The sequence below is a fragment of the Protobothrops mucrosquamatus genome, unplaced genomic scaffold (assembly GCF_001527695.2).
Source record: "Protobothrops mucrosquamatus isolate PMUCROS unplaced genomic scaffold, P.Mucros_1.0 scaffold_172, whole genome shotgun sequence".
Lineage (NCBI taxonomy): Eukaryota > Metazoa > Chordata > Lepidosauria > Squamata > Viperidae > Protobothrops > Protobothrops mucrosquamatus.
Genome location: NW_015386248.1, coordinates 669,232 through 688,623, shown reverse-complemented (window position 1 = coordinate 688,623; position 19,392 = coordinate 669,232). Strand labels below are relative to the sequence as shown.

General features: G+C 37.4%; 1 protein-coding gene across 1 annotated transcript; it reads right to left on the bottom strand.

The window, feature by feature from the left end:
- On the bottom strand, positions 1-10,063 carry LMOD2 (leiomodin 2). The gene is made up of 3 exons (XM_015822269.1): positions 9,681-10,063; positions 2,640-4,184; positions 1-401 (listed from the first exon to the last, which is right to left on the bottom strand). Exons 1-3 carry the CDS (start codon positions 9,951-9,953, stop codon positions 375-377), a joined length of 1,845 nt encoding a protein of 614 aa, XP_015677755.1. The 5' UTR covers positions 9,954-10,063; the 3' UTR covers positions 1-374.
- Between the last annotated feature and the right edge of the window lie 9,329 nt (positions 10,064-19,392).

Below are 19,392 nucleotides of genomic sequence, written 5' to 3'. Positions count from 1 at the left end.
TTTTTTTCCACTTGGAAACTCAAAACACATTTATTGCAAATGTATGATTCAGGCAAAGAAACACAGGGAACTGAACAGGTGTTTTTTTTTATAGAAAGGATATGTTCCATGAAGTGCTACTTGATATCAACATAAATAACTATTTCTTCTGAGAAATCTTATTAAATTAAAAAAGTACTCTCCATATTTACAAAACCACCGTTGAATTCTTTGAAGTATTGCTTGAAGTTTCATAGGCTTTTTTATTTATATCTCAGATCTAAGAATGCACTTTTGAAGCCATTTACATCAGTCCATTTTTATCACTGTAGAATGATTGAGTACCTCTCTTTGAGAATTTGTACAAATCTTCATTTCATTGTGTTGGCTGACTTTTACCGCAGAGCTTCTGGGATTTCCACCTAAAAAGAAGGGTGTTTTACTTAAATTAGGAATACGAACTGGAACTAAAAGAATAAAGCATCTAAGTAGAGAAAAACCCACAGGTTTCAATGTTCTATTGTACTGTGTATTGTAATAGTGAGGACTAGAATATAGATGTTTTAGATACATATTGGGCTTGCTGGCAAGAATATAAAGCAGTGTGATCTCAGAGGATATGTGATCAAAAATTGGATTCCCTATTGAGAGGTAAAGAGAAGAAGCAAAACGTGTGTCTTAAGTTACATAGATTCACTCCTTAAACCTCATCAAGTCCCCTCTTAAATTGAGGATTTTTCCATCCATTATTGCAGGGGTCCCCAAACTTGGCATCTTTAAAACTTGTAGACTTCAACTCTCAGAATTTCTCAGATAGCAGGGTTGGATGAGGAATTCTGGGACTTGAACTCTACAAGTCTTAAAAGTTCCCAAGTTTGGAGCCCCAGCACTATTGGAACAGAATGGCCTTTCTGATCTGCAAAAATCATGGTAGCTATGTCATTCTGAATAACAGAATTCTGTTTCTCTTTATTCTTTCCAAAAGTAGGTCAGAAATTATGGGCAATAGGTACACATTGTTGCTTATCTTGTATGAGTACAAACAACAAAGCTAAGTAAACTTTGTTGTTTACTTTGTTAGACAATTGGTAGAATATCATCATCTAGATCAACCAAATGTTAAAATAGACCTGACTTCTGAGCTGATTCCTTTAATGATTATATTTCCCTTAAAAGGGTAAGCAGACACATCATAAAAATCAGATCTTTCTTTTGTATTACCTTTCTGGATATCTATCAATTACTTTAGCACATTAACTAAGAATACCTATATTTGTAGAACTCTCACGGTCCTCTTGATAGAATTGATCACACATAAGAAGGTGATATTTTGCTTTCATATCCTGCTGGTTTAACATTATCTTTCCAATTAGAGAAACTGGCATACATGATGTGAGAGGCAGTTTCCCAAATCCATTGTGGGAGTGCTCTTACAACTGCCAAATTCTGTCATCCCTAATGTGGGGTGATCTGCTAATATAAGAGAACTATGGCTGAACAAACATGATTTCCACTGTACAATTTCAAAAATGGAAATAGCTTTTGAACCACAATAAAGATTACAGATTACTAATTATATTAGAAATTCAGGTCCTTCAGTAAAGATTGTTTGATTGGTTATACACCATAAAGCCATTCTGAAGCCCAACGATCACATATTAGATTTGTTCTTGTTACTGTACAAGATGAATGCCATTAGAACTCTGTGAAATAGGTGGAATGATCAACTCCATAGCATTTAAGACACCAAAATACAGAGTTTAGGTTGCAAAATTCCTCTCTTTGTATGATTCAAGAAAAAAAAAGTCTGCATTTCCTTTCCACTGAACAGTTGTCAGAAAAATCACTTAACCTCAGTGGTGGGATTCAAATATGTGAGCAACCAGTTCTGTGTGGATGCCACTTCCGGAAGTCCATTCTGGGCCTGCGCAACAAACAATTAGCTACCGGTTCTGCTGAAGTGGTGCGAACCAGCTGAATCCCACCACTGCTTAACTTTTACCACTGAGGGAGGAGAAATGGTTTGCCTCCAATTCATCTTGAACACAGAAGTTCCCTCCTATCTTTAAATCAAATGAGGGTGCCTCCCACTTGATATGACAAGATTACATGAGCCTTGAATATCTGACTGTAATTATGATTTCTCTTTTGTGAACCAAATTAGTTATCCTGTCTTTAAATGCTAGTTTATTTTAAGACACAAAATTGGATCAAATAATAAAGTAGGATGGAAATGGGAATCGGGGATGAATCTAAAAATGAATAGACCTCTTATTTTGCAGAAAAGTTATTTTTTAGCGCAAAGGAGAAATGTGAAAGAACAGCAATGAGAAATCATTGATTTGTAGGAGCAGTGTAATTTTGTTTCATACCCAAAAATGCCAGTTGAGGCAGTTTGAGGTTTGAGAGACTGTTTGGTAAGAAGCTCTTTCTATGAAGTTCCTTCTTAAGGATTCTAATCTATCAAGGTGACCTCACTATCAGCGCTCAATTCCTACAAATTCTCAGAGGCAAGTTAAGGAAGTACTTTCTCTTTTTCAACAAAGTGATAAAAAATTTATCACCCTATAGATTATCCTTTGAAAAAAAGTGTGATTATCTGTCATGCCCAACTCACCTAAATCAACTCTAAATCAACTCCTGAAATTAGAGTTACTTACCCGCTTTAGCTGCTTTATGCTACTTCCACGAATTGCCTCCATAAGATCAGTGTGGAGTGATCTTACTGGGGTAGAAGGTCGGCTTGAAGGACGTGACCCTTCTTCTGATACATTGTCTGGGATGGATTTTAATGAATTTTTAATTTCTTTTAATATTGCATTCTCATATTGTTTATTTTTCTTGCTTTTTTTCTTCTTCTGTTTATTTTGTAGACCCCTTTTAGCACTTTCCTGCTGTTTTATAACCTCAGCAATATTCCTGGTGGGTGCTTTTTTTTCTACAACTATTTGAGGAGGAGGTGGTGGTGGCGGAAGAAGAGGAGGAGGAGGAGGTGGTGGTGGAGGAGGAGGAGGGGGAGATGGTGCAGTTGGTGACGGGGGTGGTGATTGTGGTGGTGGGGAGGGAGATTGGTTTCTAATAGCAGTGGCTTTCTTTAAAATCTTTGGAGAAGGCATAGGTGAACTTTTGGGAGGTGAAAGTTGGTTTTGAGGAGGTGAAATTTTCTTAGAAATCTTTGGAGAAGACCAAGGTGAACCTCTAGGAGATGAATATGGTGAAGAACCAGGAGTTCCCTTCTGCAATGCTTTGGTCTTTGGACTCAGTGCTCCATCCCAACTGGACTGTTGCTGTTTCTGTTCTTGCATCCGTTTCTGCCTTTGTTTATCCATATTTCTTGTCAGAATGCTTGTCATACTCATTCTTGGTCCAGCAAGCTCAAAGTGATAGCCTAGTTTCACAATAGTAGTATTGTCCCTTAGAAGTTTAACCATGTCCATTTCAGCCTGACTGCCCATTATGTGCCTTTGGTTATGGAATCGTAATTCTGTTAAAACTTTATTGTTCTGTAAAGCCCTCATGATAGCAATAATTCCTTTACCTGTGATAAAATTAGAATCTAGATTCAGACTCACAATATGTTCATTCACCTTTAGCACACCTGCAATAGCCATTGCAACATTGTCGTCAGCATGAGTGTTAGCCAGATTAAAAGTCTTCACTACAGTGTTATTCCGCAGGGCCTGAGCAAAATGTGTTAGCATCTGTGGAGTGATATTTTCAATATTGTTTAAATTGACTTCAGTAGTTTCGGCATCATTACTCCTAACTTTTTCTAATGCATCTTCAATCACTGTTGGATTTCCACATGGGTGCATGGCTCCCATTCTGTTGTTCAAATATTCTGCTTCCTTTTCACTGTGACCGTTGGTAACAATTTCATTTTCATTGTGGTTTTTAAGTTTAATGTTGAGTGAAGTTTGCTTCCTAGTATTTGGAAGTTTTTCACACTCTTCAACAGATTCCTCTTCATCATCTGTACTACTTGCTGCTTCTTCTTCGTCATCTTCTTCATCCTCTTCCTCTTCCTCCTCTTCCTCATTGTTCTTTTCATCCTCTTTATTCTCATCCTCTCTGTCCTCTTCTTCATTGGGTGCTTCTTCAGAAAGTTCACTGTTACTTCCTGTAAAATATTCTTCTTTAATTTCGTCTGACTCATCACCATCGTCATCATCATCATCACCTTCTTCTTCTTCTTGCTTATAATCCTACAAGGGAATTATGATCAAAAGGAAGTGATAAAAATGCATTTAATCAGTAAAGGTCCTCAAATTTTATTCAGTGAGCTTTCCTGATGATCTTTTCCAGATAATTATTATAGAAAAATTATGCACCATGATTTTTCATTTGATTTTTGAGAAGCAGTACTCTCAAATTCAGTTTTGCATAAAAATACTCCATTTATTTAAGCATCTGATCACAATTGATTGAAGATGTTTGAATTTAACAATGTTGTGATTGTGTGTCATAACATCTATTAGAAAGTGTTCACAATATTACTGAGGGTTAACAGCATAACGAGTGCTACTCTAACCTTATTTGTCTTCAATTGAATATTGAATATTTTCAGAGAACGGCACCCTGGGAAGTGGCAGCAGCAGGTTTGATTTTAAAAAACCCCAAAGAGAGGAAGTTAGCTTCCACCATGTCCACCTGTTTCTGATCTTGAGTGAGGAAAACAAGAAATGATTGGTAATTGAATAATTTCTAAAATGTTTTACTTAGCATAATGTGTAATTCATTTATTCTTCTAATCCAAAAGGGGACAGCCCAAAATTTCATCCTGCAGAAGGTCCCTGTAAGCACTGCAGAAAATCCCCACAGAGTTAGCTCAGTGTTTATTTAATTTGGTCCTTTGAAATCAGTCTTGATAGCTGATGACTACATGGGAAAGCCTTTGTGGTTTTCCTGGCAACTTTTGCAGAAATTGTTTGTCATTGCTTCCTTACTAGGACTAAGAAAGAGTGACTGGCCCAAGATCACGGTCTCCCATTTTCTAGTCTAGGCCTTTAAGCCATTATGTTGGCTCAGGTCGATTTTGTTGCCAGACTGTAATTTTTAACAAGAGTGAATTTATAGAATGCAATTAATTGTAAATAAATATGAATGTAAATACATTTGCTTTTATTTGTGTATATGCCCTATTTCTGGATTTTTAGCATGCCAGTCAGATGTTGGGACCAGAAAAAGTTGCTCATCCCATTCTAATCTGTCTAGCTGTATTCTACAGTACTAGAACAGGACAAAATCAGTACACACAATTTCAGTGTTGACATCTCACATAGAGATATGTCAATGTAGAAAAAAAACAGTTGATGCTGTCAGTTTTGTTTCTTCGTCAGTAAGTGGTTCCTAATTATGCTATTTGGATCCCTTCTTTGCTAAACTTGTATTAACCACAATATACCCTTAGGTCAAGGCTTTTCAACCAGTGGTATGGGTACCACCTGTGGTACATTGGCACCTGGCAGGTGGTATGCGACCATCCTAGAAAAGTGGTAGCGGGGGAGGGGAATGAGCTGAACCGGTGGCAGCACCGCACAAGCCTGAGCGAGAGATGGCTGGAGCTGCAGGGTTGTTGGCTCAGTGGAAGCACCAGGATCAGCACTTTTTCAGGGCTGTCAGGGCTCAGTGGAAGCGCCAGGATCAGCACCAGGCTCCAGCTGGAGCTCGGCGCTGATCCTGGTTCTTCTGCTGAGCCCAGAAGAAGCGCCGATCAGCTGGAATGTTGCAGCATCTCCAGGGTCTTGTGATTTACATTCAGATGTGTGGCAACTGATTCATATTTATGATGGTCACAGTGTCCCAGGGTCATGTGAAGTGACCCAAACCTGCTGCAACCACCCAGCAGACGGGGAGAATAAAAACCAAACACCCCCACCCTACCTCCGCTGCCAATCCTCAACAGAAATGCTCACAACAATGAAAACCTCGGACAGGAGGAAGAGTGCCGCCGGGCGGGCAGGCAGGCAGGTGTCTTGCTCAATTGTGGCTTGGGGGGCACTTTTTTCAGTGCCATTGTAACTTCGAACAGTCACTAAGCGAACTGTTGTAAGTCGAGGACTACCTGTACTTTATCACTTTTTTCCTTTTTTTGTCATCAAATTTTTGACACCTTGCTAGGCGACTGGTGGTACTCGGATGTTGCCATATCCTAAAGGTGGTACAATGGGTGAAAAGGTTGAAAAGCCTTGACTTAGGTAACCTTTTTTTTTTTTGCTTGAATGTCATTACCTCTCCCCCCTCAAAAAAGCATTAGGATTCTTATCCAGCCCTCTTAATTGTATAAGCAGTTTTATGCACTTTCCCTCCCAACTGCTAGCCATAGCCTCACTTTATCAGTTCTAGAACTGAAATGAGTAGAAAATCCTGGAAGAATACAAATATTGTAACTATTTTAATAAGCAAGGTCATGAAAAAACCCTGCTATTCAAATTCTGTATCCAGCAATTAAGCATGGAGAATTTAGACCTCCCATTATTGTATATTCCTGTTTCAAGCTGCTACAATTCGTTTTCTTCCAACCATGCGAAGTTCCCAGATGAAAAATGGAATATCAGCAGTATACCCAGGACCATTAATTAGTAACAACCTGTTATTGTTTTCCTTTTACTGTTACACAGGCAGACACCCACAGAGTTGAGTGTGTGTGTGTGTGCACACGCGCGCGTGCGTGTGTGTGTGCATGAGCGTGTGCATGCATGTGTGTGTGTGTGTGTGTGTGTGTGTGTGTGTGTTTGTTGGGATCGGGAGCTAGAACACCATTGAACTGTAGAGGAATATTATCCATGCAGACTCCATGCCTGCAGCGTCAGTGCTTTGTCTTTAAAAAAGTTTGAAGCTTGAATTACAACCATTGGGCTTGGAACACAGAACAATTTCAGAGGAGTGCCAAGCAGTGTCAAGTGTAGGTTGAAATTAAGTCTAGAATTAACTGTGCTTGTACATTCCCAGTTCCAGACATAATGACTGTTGTTGCTATTTGGGTATACCATTGAATTACATAACTCTAAATCCTGCTCTTTTCATCATTACTTTTTTCTTATTTGGATTATAATTGTTTGTTATTGCTTGTTACTGTTATTTCGTTCTACCCTTGGAAAGTCAGGATGACCAGTAGCTATTAGTACTTGGACTGCATACCAACACCCTGACTTCAAGCACCAGGATAAATTCCTTCAGACTAGTTCTGATAAGAATGAAACATGACTCTATCTGTTCAGAGTTAAATAAAGCCCTGTAATCTGAATGCTGCTAGGAGTGCTATTTTCTCTTTACTAGTTGTTATGCTTAATTCCAATTTTCTGCTCTAAAAAACAATGTTATGTTATAAAAGAAATAAAAATACATGTGGGGAAAATCAATACTATTTGGCTAGATAGAGAGACCATCTCACTTGTAGTTATTTAGAAATCTTTTTCTTCTAGTTTAATATTAAACTCATTATTGTCCAACCAAGTATTTTTAATTTTCCTTAAATTTTGCCTCATCCCAATCTTTTGATAGACATAGGTCACTCTCTTTCTTTTTTTATTATGGCTGTTATGGTCAGCACAGTGCTGTTATGATATTATTGATAGAGACTGGACTGAAATTTGAAATGTATGGCCTTTGTTTAGGACAGACATGTCAAACTCGCGACATCACTTGACGTCGTGCGATGTATCGGAGCTTTTTCCCCATTGCTGGCAATGGGGTGGGCGTGGTTTCCTGGTGACACGTCCGGCCCGCGGGCCGGCAGTTTGACACCCCTTGTTTAGGAGGTTAAAATAGGAAGGGGTGATTTTATGTTTGTATTTTTTCCTAAAACCACAGTTTAAAAAATCCACTGAAAGGTAGATTTTCTAATTAAGATCTCGCTCTCTGTCTCTATTGCTTGCTCATTATCCACTATCTGTAGTCCTCACTTTATGACTGGTGACTTAGTGACTGTTCAAAATTACAACATTCTCTGCAGTTCCCAAATTCCAGTGGCTGTACACACACACTGTGATCATGTGATCATATTTTGGGCAGTTATCAACTGGATTTATGGCCATTTGCAGTGCTCTGCAGTCATGTGACCATGATTTTTGCTGGTTTCCAGTATTTACCTCAGATTTCTGGCAAAAAATTGGCATTAGATAAAATGGATTTGTTTAACAACTGTGACATTTGCTTAATGAGTTTGCTTAATGATCACCACAAAAAAGGTTGTAAAATTGAGCATAGAGACATAGTGACCCACTTAACAATTTATAGCTCTGATTCTGGGCTCAGTTATGGTCATAAGTTGAAGATTACCTCTATGTATCTCTCTATCATTCTCTCTATCTTTTATTTACATTCTATCTATCTATCTATCTATCTATCTATCTATCTATCTATCTATCTATCTATCTATCTATCTATCTATCTATCTATCTATCTCATCAATCATCTATCTATCTCATCAATCATCTATCATAAATATGAAATAGTCATTTGTATGATTTTTATTTATTATTTATTTGATTGCTATAGTTGCCCATCTCAACAAGTGACTCCTGTTGGCATACATGTTTTGATTACAATACTTTTTAGCATGTTAGAAGCTGCAGTGCTCCTTCTCATCTCATTTTAACAAATTGCTCTGGACCTTTTTCTGAGTTTATAAAGCTTGTATTATGGAGTTTCTTTAAGAACTTTGGAATTGGGGAGTTGGAGACAGAATGGGAAGGATAAGAGAAGGGGAAGAAGAAGGACAAGGGATGGACAGAAAGTTGATAGAGACTTGTTGGTACATCAAGAAACAATTTTCAATAGATCAGTAAAGAAGTTCAATTACCACAATGTGTAATACCTGTGATAAGATTTATGCCTGGCCTTATTCAGACAATAAATTTATTCTGATGATAAAAGAAGAAGGAAGTATACTTGCATTGTCCTCACTTTGCTATACATTCAATATGCCAGAAGCAAATATTTGAAGTGCAGACTTATGCACACCAGTTTCTTAATTTCTACCACTTTTCTATCATTTGAAATCCTGGAAAATATGATATACAAAATAATAGAAAGAAGTAGATTGAAGTTAGCGTGCATATCGCCACAGGCCCTCATCACATGACTTATTTTAAAATCTGAATAAGACTCTTAAATATTCAGGTCTTCTCTGTGTATATAATAACACATGAAAGGCAGCCAATAATTAGCATCTTCCCTTGTGTCATCATTTTGTACTAGCTTCTGTTGCTGGAATTCAGGGTTTTCCCTAAAGCAGATTAAATGCTATGAATCTGAAATGTGGTAGGCCACATCTGTTGTAATACAATGCTAAACAGAATTTGATATTAGATGTGTAACTGAAGCTGAGATATGAGTGATACATTTAGCAAAAATACATAATCAATCCAACTGTGGCCATGTCAGTTCTTCTCAGCTTGTGCTTTGATGATTTTTTGGATGTTCCTTCATGTAAAAAGAATATTTGTATATAAAAAAGGATCTTCATAGTGTAAACTAACATCCCGGGAAGCAGAATTCTGAAGCAATGAACTCACTGGGATGATAATTTAATAGCACAGAGGAAGAAAATGTATATTACTCTACAGCCTCTACTCGTTAATAAAGTTTCTACTCTTGATCAATTGACTTTTTAGTTTGATGGAAAATACAGAGCAGGGAAACCATTCTACTGAATAAGAGTTATTTCTAGGGCCAAATTAATGCAATTATTCTCCTACCTGTTCACATGCCCCCATCCTCTCTTTTTCCAGAAGTTTCCTGGTCTCCCTTTCCCAGTATGCCATCAGTGCTTCCCGGCTAAAAGTTCCTGTGGGAGTTTTTTCCGTTAGACTCTTTTGCCTATGCCCCACAGGAAGGTTCCGGTCAGGCTCAATATCCTCCAACTCCTTCTCTAGCTCCTTCAGCTCCTCATCAGTAAGAGAAGAAAGGAGTTCATCTTCATCCAGGTCTTCATATTTACTAAGCTCTCGCCTGTAGCCAAAGTTAGACATGGTCCCTTCTGTTATCAGGCTGATGTAAAGTTGAAACTACAATGCAGCATTCACAGAGACTGAAACCAAGGCGTCCTCATCTGCTTTGGTTGGCAAATGTTCCCCCCCTCAGTAACTGCAGCACCTTTTAAAAATATTCCTAGGGGGTTGCAACAATGCACGGAAGGATGAAAGCATGCTCTGTTTTAAGCATCAGACGTCAGCAAGAGTTGAGCAGAAAGAATGTCCCAGTGCACCAGTGTCTTATGTCTCTGAAACACAGAGATTACTGACACACTGACAAGAACCATATTTAGAGTGGCTTGATAAAAGGAAAATGAATGCTCATCTGTAGATTTAGAAGCCCAGGAAGATAGTTGTTCATAAAGCAACAAGTACACTTACTTTGACACACAAGACTTTGTGTCTATCCAAGCAACAAAGATCAGGTAACGAAAGGGGTGCTTTGTTCAGCATGATAGGGTCATTCCAAAGTGGGACAAAATATTTTCTGAGCTGGGACACCCTTCATTTTCATGGCCCAAAAGGAAGAGAATGGATAATAACTGTTCAATTTGAGATTTGCTCATTTTGATAATTTTAAGATGGAAATAGATGAATTTATATATATTAAAAATATCAAGATATGGAAGTGAATCTGAATTTGACACCTAAAGCCTTTTTTAAAAAAAATATTGTTAAATATGCATACTGGGAAAACAGCAATATTGCTATGATAGAAATCATTTTGTGGGGATGGACTTGATCTTTGTAAACTCTTATAAGAAAGGATATGATATGTATTTTCCTGCATTAATCTGAACATTAAAAATAAGTGGGTGGGGTGGAAATGCTTGCATTTCTGTTAATATTTTGTTGTTCTTAGATTGTAAGCATTATCAGTAGAATAATTGAATACAAGTTTTGAGAAAAATACGTATGGTTTAATTATTTCAATTGGTTTCAAGCATGCTTGACTTTCAAGTGGGCTGTGTTCTAAGTCTGTTTGTCTTTTTCATACAAATATAAATATAAGACATTGGTAATAGGCTAAATGATCTTCCTGTAATTGCAGATTCTCTAAATAACACTGAGAGGGGTTGCATACATTTAATTAGATTAAGCAAATATCTGCAGCAGCAGTATTAAATGGTAGTTGAGACTATACTTGATTTATTAATAAAGAATTTCATCTTTTCTCTTTAAAACATACATATGACAATCTGGATTATCCTTAAAGATGAGGTAACACCAGGGCTCATATACATTACTGAGTCATTTTTCTGACAGCTGACTCTCACAATCCTTTATTTGTATTACTTTCATCATTTCCTGTGAAGTTTGATTAAAGCCTCATTTTAAATGGGCATATTGCTCTGGTCACAGACAAGTTTAATTTTTATTCTGTTATTTTGTGTAGGTATCTGGATGCCTTCAACTGCAGAGGAAAATTCTAGAGAAACAAGATATTAGCAGTGTATAAAAGAAAAGACAACAAGATGTAATAAAATCATGATTAAAGCAATGCAATGACTTTTAAATGACAATAAATATATTAATGTGCTCCAGGTAGAAGAATGCTAATAATAGTAAAGATTCCTCTGTTTATGGGTAAGTTCTTTGAAATGTACAGGCTTGCTGGCATCATTCAAACTGAAGTTGTTAGGCGTAACAGTTACCTAAGGTGGTGATGTCTTCTTAAAGTACTAAACATAAGCCTAGTCCAAAATCGTAAAAAAAAGAAAAAAAAAAAGAAGAAGAAGCTATTTCTATGTTGACAGATGGTGTTCTGGAGATAGCTATTTTTGTGTTGGAACAATGAGTGTGGCTCCTTTGTGCCTTCCTGGAACAGACTTCCCTTAAGTTAGCAGAGTGATCTGGCTTCAAAAAGATGAATGCAATTTTAAGATACATTCAAAGTTTCATCTCAAAAACATCAAACGAAGCAATTATCACATAACATTGCTTTCCTCTGCTTCACATAGACCTCATCTGGAGTTTTAAGCACAATTTTCTGCATCACAACTTTCATAAAGCTAAACACAAAAAGGCATATATTTGGAGAAAGGGCGACAGAGAACAGGTCATATGGGGTAAAAGTGGAGGAAGAGGTTATGTTTAACATGTAGAAGAAAAAGCTGAGTGAGGCTTTGATAAACTGTCCAACATTGATTTTGCTTGGTGCTGGCAATGAGTGAAAAGTAGATCTAATGGACATATATTCTCTGAGAATAATTTTCACTTAAATGTTAGAAGAAAAAAGGTTAAAGACTGACTCAGTAATTTTTAAAAAGGGTGGGCTCATTCTTTATATTAAAAATCTTAATTTTAAAATTAAAATGAGCAACCAGGCAAAAATGAGCAACCTGCCTCACACCCAACCTAGAATTTGGTTAGGTCACTGAAAATCAGCTGCTATGGTGAAGTAAGAAACATGGTGCTTGGTGTTAGAAGAAAACTTCACAGTAACAGGTTTTACAGAGATCTAGTAGAATGGAATATGCTTATCTCTTAATGTAAGATCTACAGATAAGAGAGGGTGGGATACATTGATGATAGAGTTACTGGAATCCCACAAAGGAGAATCCAAAACTGGAGCAAATTCTCACTTGGTCATTGTGGTCAGATCAGTTCCCCAAATCAAGTAGGAACATGCCCTCTTGATTTAGAAGTTAAAGTTGACCTTCAGATGAAAAACAGAATTAGACAGGCATCTGAAAAAGAAATAATAATAGTAATGAATGCATTCAATTATCTTCACATAGATTAAGAAAATGCAGGTCCTTGACTTGATATAGAAACCTAATTTCTAGACATCCTTAATGATTATGCTCTGAAATATCTAGCCTGGAGCCAACACCAGACCGATCACAAATAGTGCCCTGTAACAACTCATCTGGACACTTCCCCAGATACCTCTCCAGATGTCAATTCAGAGGAGGATGAACCAGTCCCAGGCACATCAGGATGGGAATTGGTCAATGGCTCCAAGCAGCCGTCTGAGAGGGATTTGACTGAAGCACAGCTGCAGCAGGCAACCCTGAGGCTTCAGGTGGGAAAAACACATTGCTGCAGCCAGTCAGCAACGAGGAAGAGGAACTACCTTCTACACCTGATTCGAGAACATGTAGGGCTGAGAAAAGGCAGGAGCAGCAAAGGTTAGCCTGATTGCTCATGAGGAGGCAGCCATGCCCCTCTTGATGGACTGCACCGGAAGCTGAGTATTTAGCACAGCAGAAGATGGAGATGATGCTGAGAATTAACATGTTCATTTCCTAGCTGGGTGTTTTCTGTTCATTGTGATTCCTGTCTTGCTTTGGATTGACACCGTGCCTTGACTTGGATCATGCTTTGTGAACTCTGGACTTTTCTTGCCTCGTGAACCCTCTTATATTGTGGATTTTGCCTGGTAGGTTTATCTTGTTTGGGAAACTTTCAAGTGCCTTGTGGACTCATTGGCCATTACTCTGTGGACTAGCATTGGTCTGCTTTTGGCTGAACTTAATTGGGACAGTTCTGGGATTTTAGTGAAGGGAATTGCTAGGGAATATTAATAAACCCATTAAACCACCATTACATGTGTGTGAGTGAGAGGGACAGCACATGCCCAGAATCATTTCAGGACTTAAAAAGTGTTCAGATAAATGCAGTGGTGGGATTCAAATATGTGAACAACCAGTTCTCTGTGTGGATGCTGCTTCTGGAAGTCCATTCTGGGCCTGGGCAACAAAAAATTAGCTACCGGTTCTGCCGAAGTGGTGCAAACTGGCTGAATCCCACCACTGGATAAATGGGAACATTAATCACCATGCTATGATCCACATGTACATAAATGGATGCTTCAAAGAAAGTTCAAACCAATCAAGTTTTACATAAAGTCCTGAAATTTTCAAAAAATGAGGGGACTGATAAAAAGAAAGTTGAAAGAGAGAGTTAAGAAGTAAATTCTGTATGCAATTCATGGAGATTATTTGAACTGCAATATTAGACTTACAGCTAGAATGTAGAACTGAAATCAGAAAAAGGTTCATGAAATCCAAAATAACATCACAATGGTTAATAAGTAGTTGAGGAATGCTATTAAAGACAAGAACTCCTACTGAAAGAACACAAAATAAAATTAGTTCTGACCAAAAAAAAAATGCATCAGTTGATCAAAAATACAAAAGGAAAAAAAATGATTAACACACGACAAACAAAATAATATTCAAATGTACCCAGAATAGAAAATAAACCGCACCACCCACAAAAGGGCCACTAGAGTCCAGATTCATCTATCTCCTTTCTACAGGTATCCAGGTTCTTCTCTGCTACACAGTCACTCATCAGGTGTCTCAATGTCCATCATTCAGGACGTCAGTCTGCTCTGATCTCTCACCCAGTCACCTCTACTCACCTAGCTCGGGGTCACCCCTCTGGTCACTCACTTGCCCACTCATCTGGGTCAGTTCGCCTCTGCTGTCTCCTCTCTTCTTTCTAGATTCCAGCCAGTTGGTTGACCAGTGAAGACCCCGTTTGTTGAGGGTACCAAAATTTCAAAGTAGTAAAGTCAAAAAGGTATTGTGAAGAACTCCAAAATACATCTCCAAACTGGTAAAGTCAACTTCATGATGGCAAATCTAGTTTACTGTGAACAAGTATGTGTACATATGTAGGAGTGGTATAGTGGCCTAGTGGTGAAGATGCTCGCCTTCCATTCAGAAAGTTGAGAATTCAATCCTAGATAGCAGCAGATGTTTTTTTCCTAGGGCGCAAAGAAAAAAATATCTGCTGCAAACTCTGCATGAGATCAAGAAGTGTATCCAGCCAGTAAACACTCAACTTCATCCAGTTGCCCTGATTCTACCCCGAATTAAGGGATTACAGAGCCATAAAAAGGGAGTTTAGTATGTGTATGTAGGGTCTACTGTATGTATGTATAAATAAATGAAATCCACCAAACCAGAATGCTAATCTTGGAGTCATCATCAGCACTTCCATAAAAATGTTAAGAGAGTGTGCAGTTACTATTAATCAGCAATTTCTATGTTTGCAACTCTTTAGGAAGGGAATTGAAAACAGCTATTGGTGCAATAATACAACAATCCTCTTTAGAACAATCCTTATATAAGGGATGGTGCGACTACACTTGGAGGACTAAGTTCAGTTCTGGCCATGACAATTTTAAAAGGATATTATTATAACGGGAGATTTGGGATTGGAACATACCTCTCATAAAGAAAGATAACAGCAGTGAGGGCACTCTAGCCTGAAGTAGGAGATTAACAAGAAATATGATTAAGGTAAATAAAATAATTTATACCATAAGTAAGATAGTTTCTCTCAGGGCTTTTTTTCTCATAGAACGCCCAGAACGGACTTCCGGCACCTTTTTTGGATGGAACCTTGTAGGGTAGACAAGGCGGGTTGTATGACATGTGTGAGTTCCGGCACCTTTTTTTGTTTTTTAGGAAAAAAGCACTGGTTTCTCTATATCTCAATACTTTTTCACACATAGTTAAACTGAGGAATTTGCTGCCAGCAGTTGTAACTGATCTTAAAAGGGGACTAGAGAGGTTTATGGGAGGGTCACACTTCCATGGCTACTAATATTGAAAGCTGTTTACTGCCTCTTAAGCATGCTCAGTATGCCTCAAATGCTGGTTGCTGGGATCCAACAGTGAAAAGGAACTATTACCCTTTGGTTTAGGGTTTATGAGCTTCCCAAGCTTGACCATTGTGTAATACAGGTAGTCCTTGACTCACAACCACAATTGAGCCCAGCAGTTCTGTTGCTAAGTGAGACAGCTGTTAAGTGGTTAAGGGTTTTGCCCCATTTTACAACCTTTCTTGCCACAGTTGTTAAGCAAATATCTGCACTTGTTAAGTTTCAGTTGTAAAGTGAATCTGGCTTTTCCATTGACTTTGCTTGTCAGAAGGTTACAAAAGGTGATCACATAATTCCAGGACCCTGTAACAGTCATAAATATGAATCAGTTGCCATGCCTCCGAATTTTAGTCACTGACTGTAGGGATGCTACGACAGTTTTAAGTATGTCATAGCATCCCTAATGGCCATAGGTCACTTTTTTCAGGGCTGTTGTAACTTTGAAGTCACTAAATGACTTTGAAGTCACTAAATGACTTCAGTTGTACCAGACTGAACCAGATGAGTCCATGGTCCAATCCAGGAGAGCTTTTCTTATGTTCATATATTCTTAATCTCAGGAGCAGGTTAATGTTTTGTTGATTACTGACCTACATATGACATGGTTTTTACATGTATTTTTTCAGTCCACAGAAGTCTCACGATCCAGAGATCTGGAAGTTGAAGTTCACAATTCTTAAAGTTACCAAGTCAGATATCTGGATTTAGAATAATGTAGTCATTATATTTCTCCACTTCATGGACTAACACTTACATGGAGCTGTGACAGTCTTCGTTTCAGAGCACTTTGACAACTCTCAAGAGTTAGACATATCTTTCTAGAATCATGGATAAAATACTTGAATGGGACTGGGAGACTCATATTCAGATCCCCTCTCAACTTTAGTAAATCATTGCATTATTTTTGGCTAGTCGTGCTCTCTCATAATCTACAAAGTAGTGTTACAAGAATAAAATGAAGAGAAATCCCATTAATCTGTCTTGAGTTCCTAGAGACAATCATTTTCTGACATGTAAGTATGGTCACCATATTTAGTCAGATGGAACAAATTATACAGAGTTTTGGTTTGAGTCAACATGAACTCCAAACATTATGCATACTGGATTGTCTTTGAAACCAATGTGTCACTACCTACATTTAACACTCACATCAGTAAACCAAACTGGATTAAAAAAGTACAATGAAAGTATGTTATGGAATAACTTTTCAGTCAGGATACTTTGTCAAGTGATTCCATTCTTTGGGTCATCTACAGCAGTGACTTTGTAAACTCAAACTCAGGTGAGAATACTGGCCTTTTCTCTTCTGCAATAAAAACAAATGGAAATTAGCCAGTAATTCTATACTTGCTTACTTTGGAGAAAACTGCATTGAATTCAGTTGGTTCCCTTATGAATAGACAGAAGCAGCTGTTAGGTACAAAGTACAAAGTACTCCTTGTGTAATGCCTAGTTTCCCCCCCCAGAAATGCTAGAATTTTAGATGCAAAATTAAGAGCATGGCCAAATGAACTCTAAGTAGGACAACTGGACTCAATTCACACAGCAGATTCTGGTATTTCATGAAAGAAGAGCGAAGTATTAATCACTGTATTCACTGTTACATGCATAAAAAAATAGCTTATGCTGCTGGAAGTTCATAAATCCATTATGTAAATGATTAACAATAACTTTACAGTGAGATTATTTCATTGTGTTTGATTAAGCATAAAGAAGATAAAAAATACCAAATACACTCAAATTTCATGTTAAAATCCACCCACATAGCCATATTTTGGTGTAAATTTAATTTTGTGGAGTATGGAAATAAGGGTATTGTGAACTGCATATTTTGTCATCCTAGAACGGTTAAATGAGCTCTTTCTCTTGCCTTTAGGAACCCAGGCCTGTATAGAGAGGCTGATACTTGTCAAGAATTCCTGACTTTGCAATGTTATGTTTGGGGACGAAGGTTTCAATAGCAACCTGGCCGATGCTTCACTACAAAGTGTCTTTGGCAGGAAATATAAACAAACAGCCCTTTCTGTATGTCAGCCAAAACTCAGAAATATCATATCAGAAATCATGTTACCATCCTTTGTCTCTCTCTATTCCAGGGCAGAGAATCAAGTGCCAATATCAACTAGTTTTAGGTTTATCCCTCGTCCTATTGAATAATGTTATGTTTGCCCCAAACAACCTTGGGTACTTTGGCCTTCTCCACCAGCCAAATTCATTCCAAAACAGGCAACAAGTCAACAAGAGATTATATCCACATGCTTCCTCTGTGGATCATCCAGCTAGATTGCTTCTGTGGCTGTCAGTAAGGATAATTTAAGCACATGCCAATGAGAAAGGGCCAACATAAAACCTACAAGATATACTGGGTATTCCAATTTTTTACTTAGAATGCCCCAGAAATACCTTACTGAGAAGCATATAATATAAACTGCTTTCCTTAGTTTCCAGGCACATTTATATAACAGCATGGTTATTATGGTTAGTTGAACATCTAATCCCTTTTAGTGTACAATTTACAATCAGCATGAGTTCTTTTTTTCTTTTGAAATGCATTTCAATAATTTGTGTTTCTTTCACTGAGCTAGAATGTTTGCAGGCTCTGGTAAAAAAAGTCAAGATGCTGCTGCAACCATGTAATCAAAACTCTGTTTTTTTAGGTGTTGATATAATAAACAGTTTTGATTGCATTGATTTTTGGGGCCACACATGCTGCACACACACACACACACACACACAGCAAACATTTTGCAGTCAGGAAACAACAAATTGGAAAAGTAATCACCTGAAGCCTCAACATATTTTGTCAGGTTAAATACTTTAAATGGTATTTTCTAATATCAGCATGGCAAATTCAAGAATGTGTTAGTACCCAAGTTGTAGTCTTTAATTCTACATAGGTTCCCTTCAATTGGAATATTAAGGATTGCAAATATCATGAAAAGACAGAAGAACTAAACATGTCTTCAGTAAAATTCTTAATCGTATCTATGAAATACTGCATGGACCATCCAAATTATTGGATGGATCAGTTTTACATTGTCCCATTTCATGTGAACGAATCCAAAGCTGGTTCTGCAGAAACTTGTCTGCACAATAATCATAAGCAATTAGATCTGCTCCTTATATAGAGTAGGACAGCCAGCAACAATTTGGCCATTTAAAACCAGAAACTGCATTTATTTTTCTAGACCATTATTAACCTTTGAATGGTAGAAATACACTCCCCCAAATTAAGAAAAAACTAAAAGTTAAGTTCATTTATATTCAATAAGAATTCAGTATAGTTATTATGTAATGAATATTACAACTCTCTTGTCACTGAATTTTTTTCTGTCTCATTAAATATAATTGTTTGATAATTTTATGAAATTGTTGTGTGCCTGAAGCTTTTATATGGATGAAAATCCAGCAGGTGTCCATGCCAGAATTTCAAAAAGTTCAGAATGCATTTTGAAATTAGCATTGTCTCTTTAGAACAAGCATTTTGTATGTTCAGTGATAATCTACATGTGAACAAACAGGCTTTGTATAAGAACAGTTTGTACAGATGTATATGTTTGTGTGCATCTTTACATCTTTATATATGCATATAAAAGAGAAACTAAGATGTGAACATCAAATAAATAGAAATATATCTTTGTTTTATTTGACCATGATATAGTGAGTTGCCCTGCAAAATAATCCTAAAACAAAATTAATTATATGAGTGCTATGCTTCTAATCTGCAAGCTGTGAAAAATAGGGAAAAATGCAAAAGAAGATTCTTGTTTAAATACAATCCACATAATATTTAATATGTTTTTTTAACTCTTA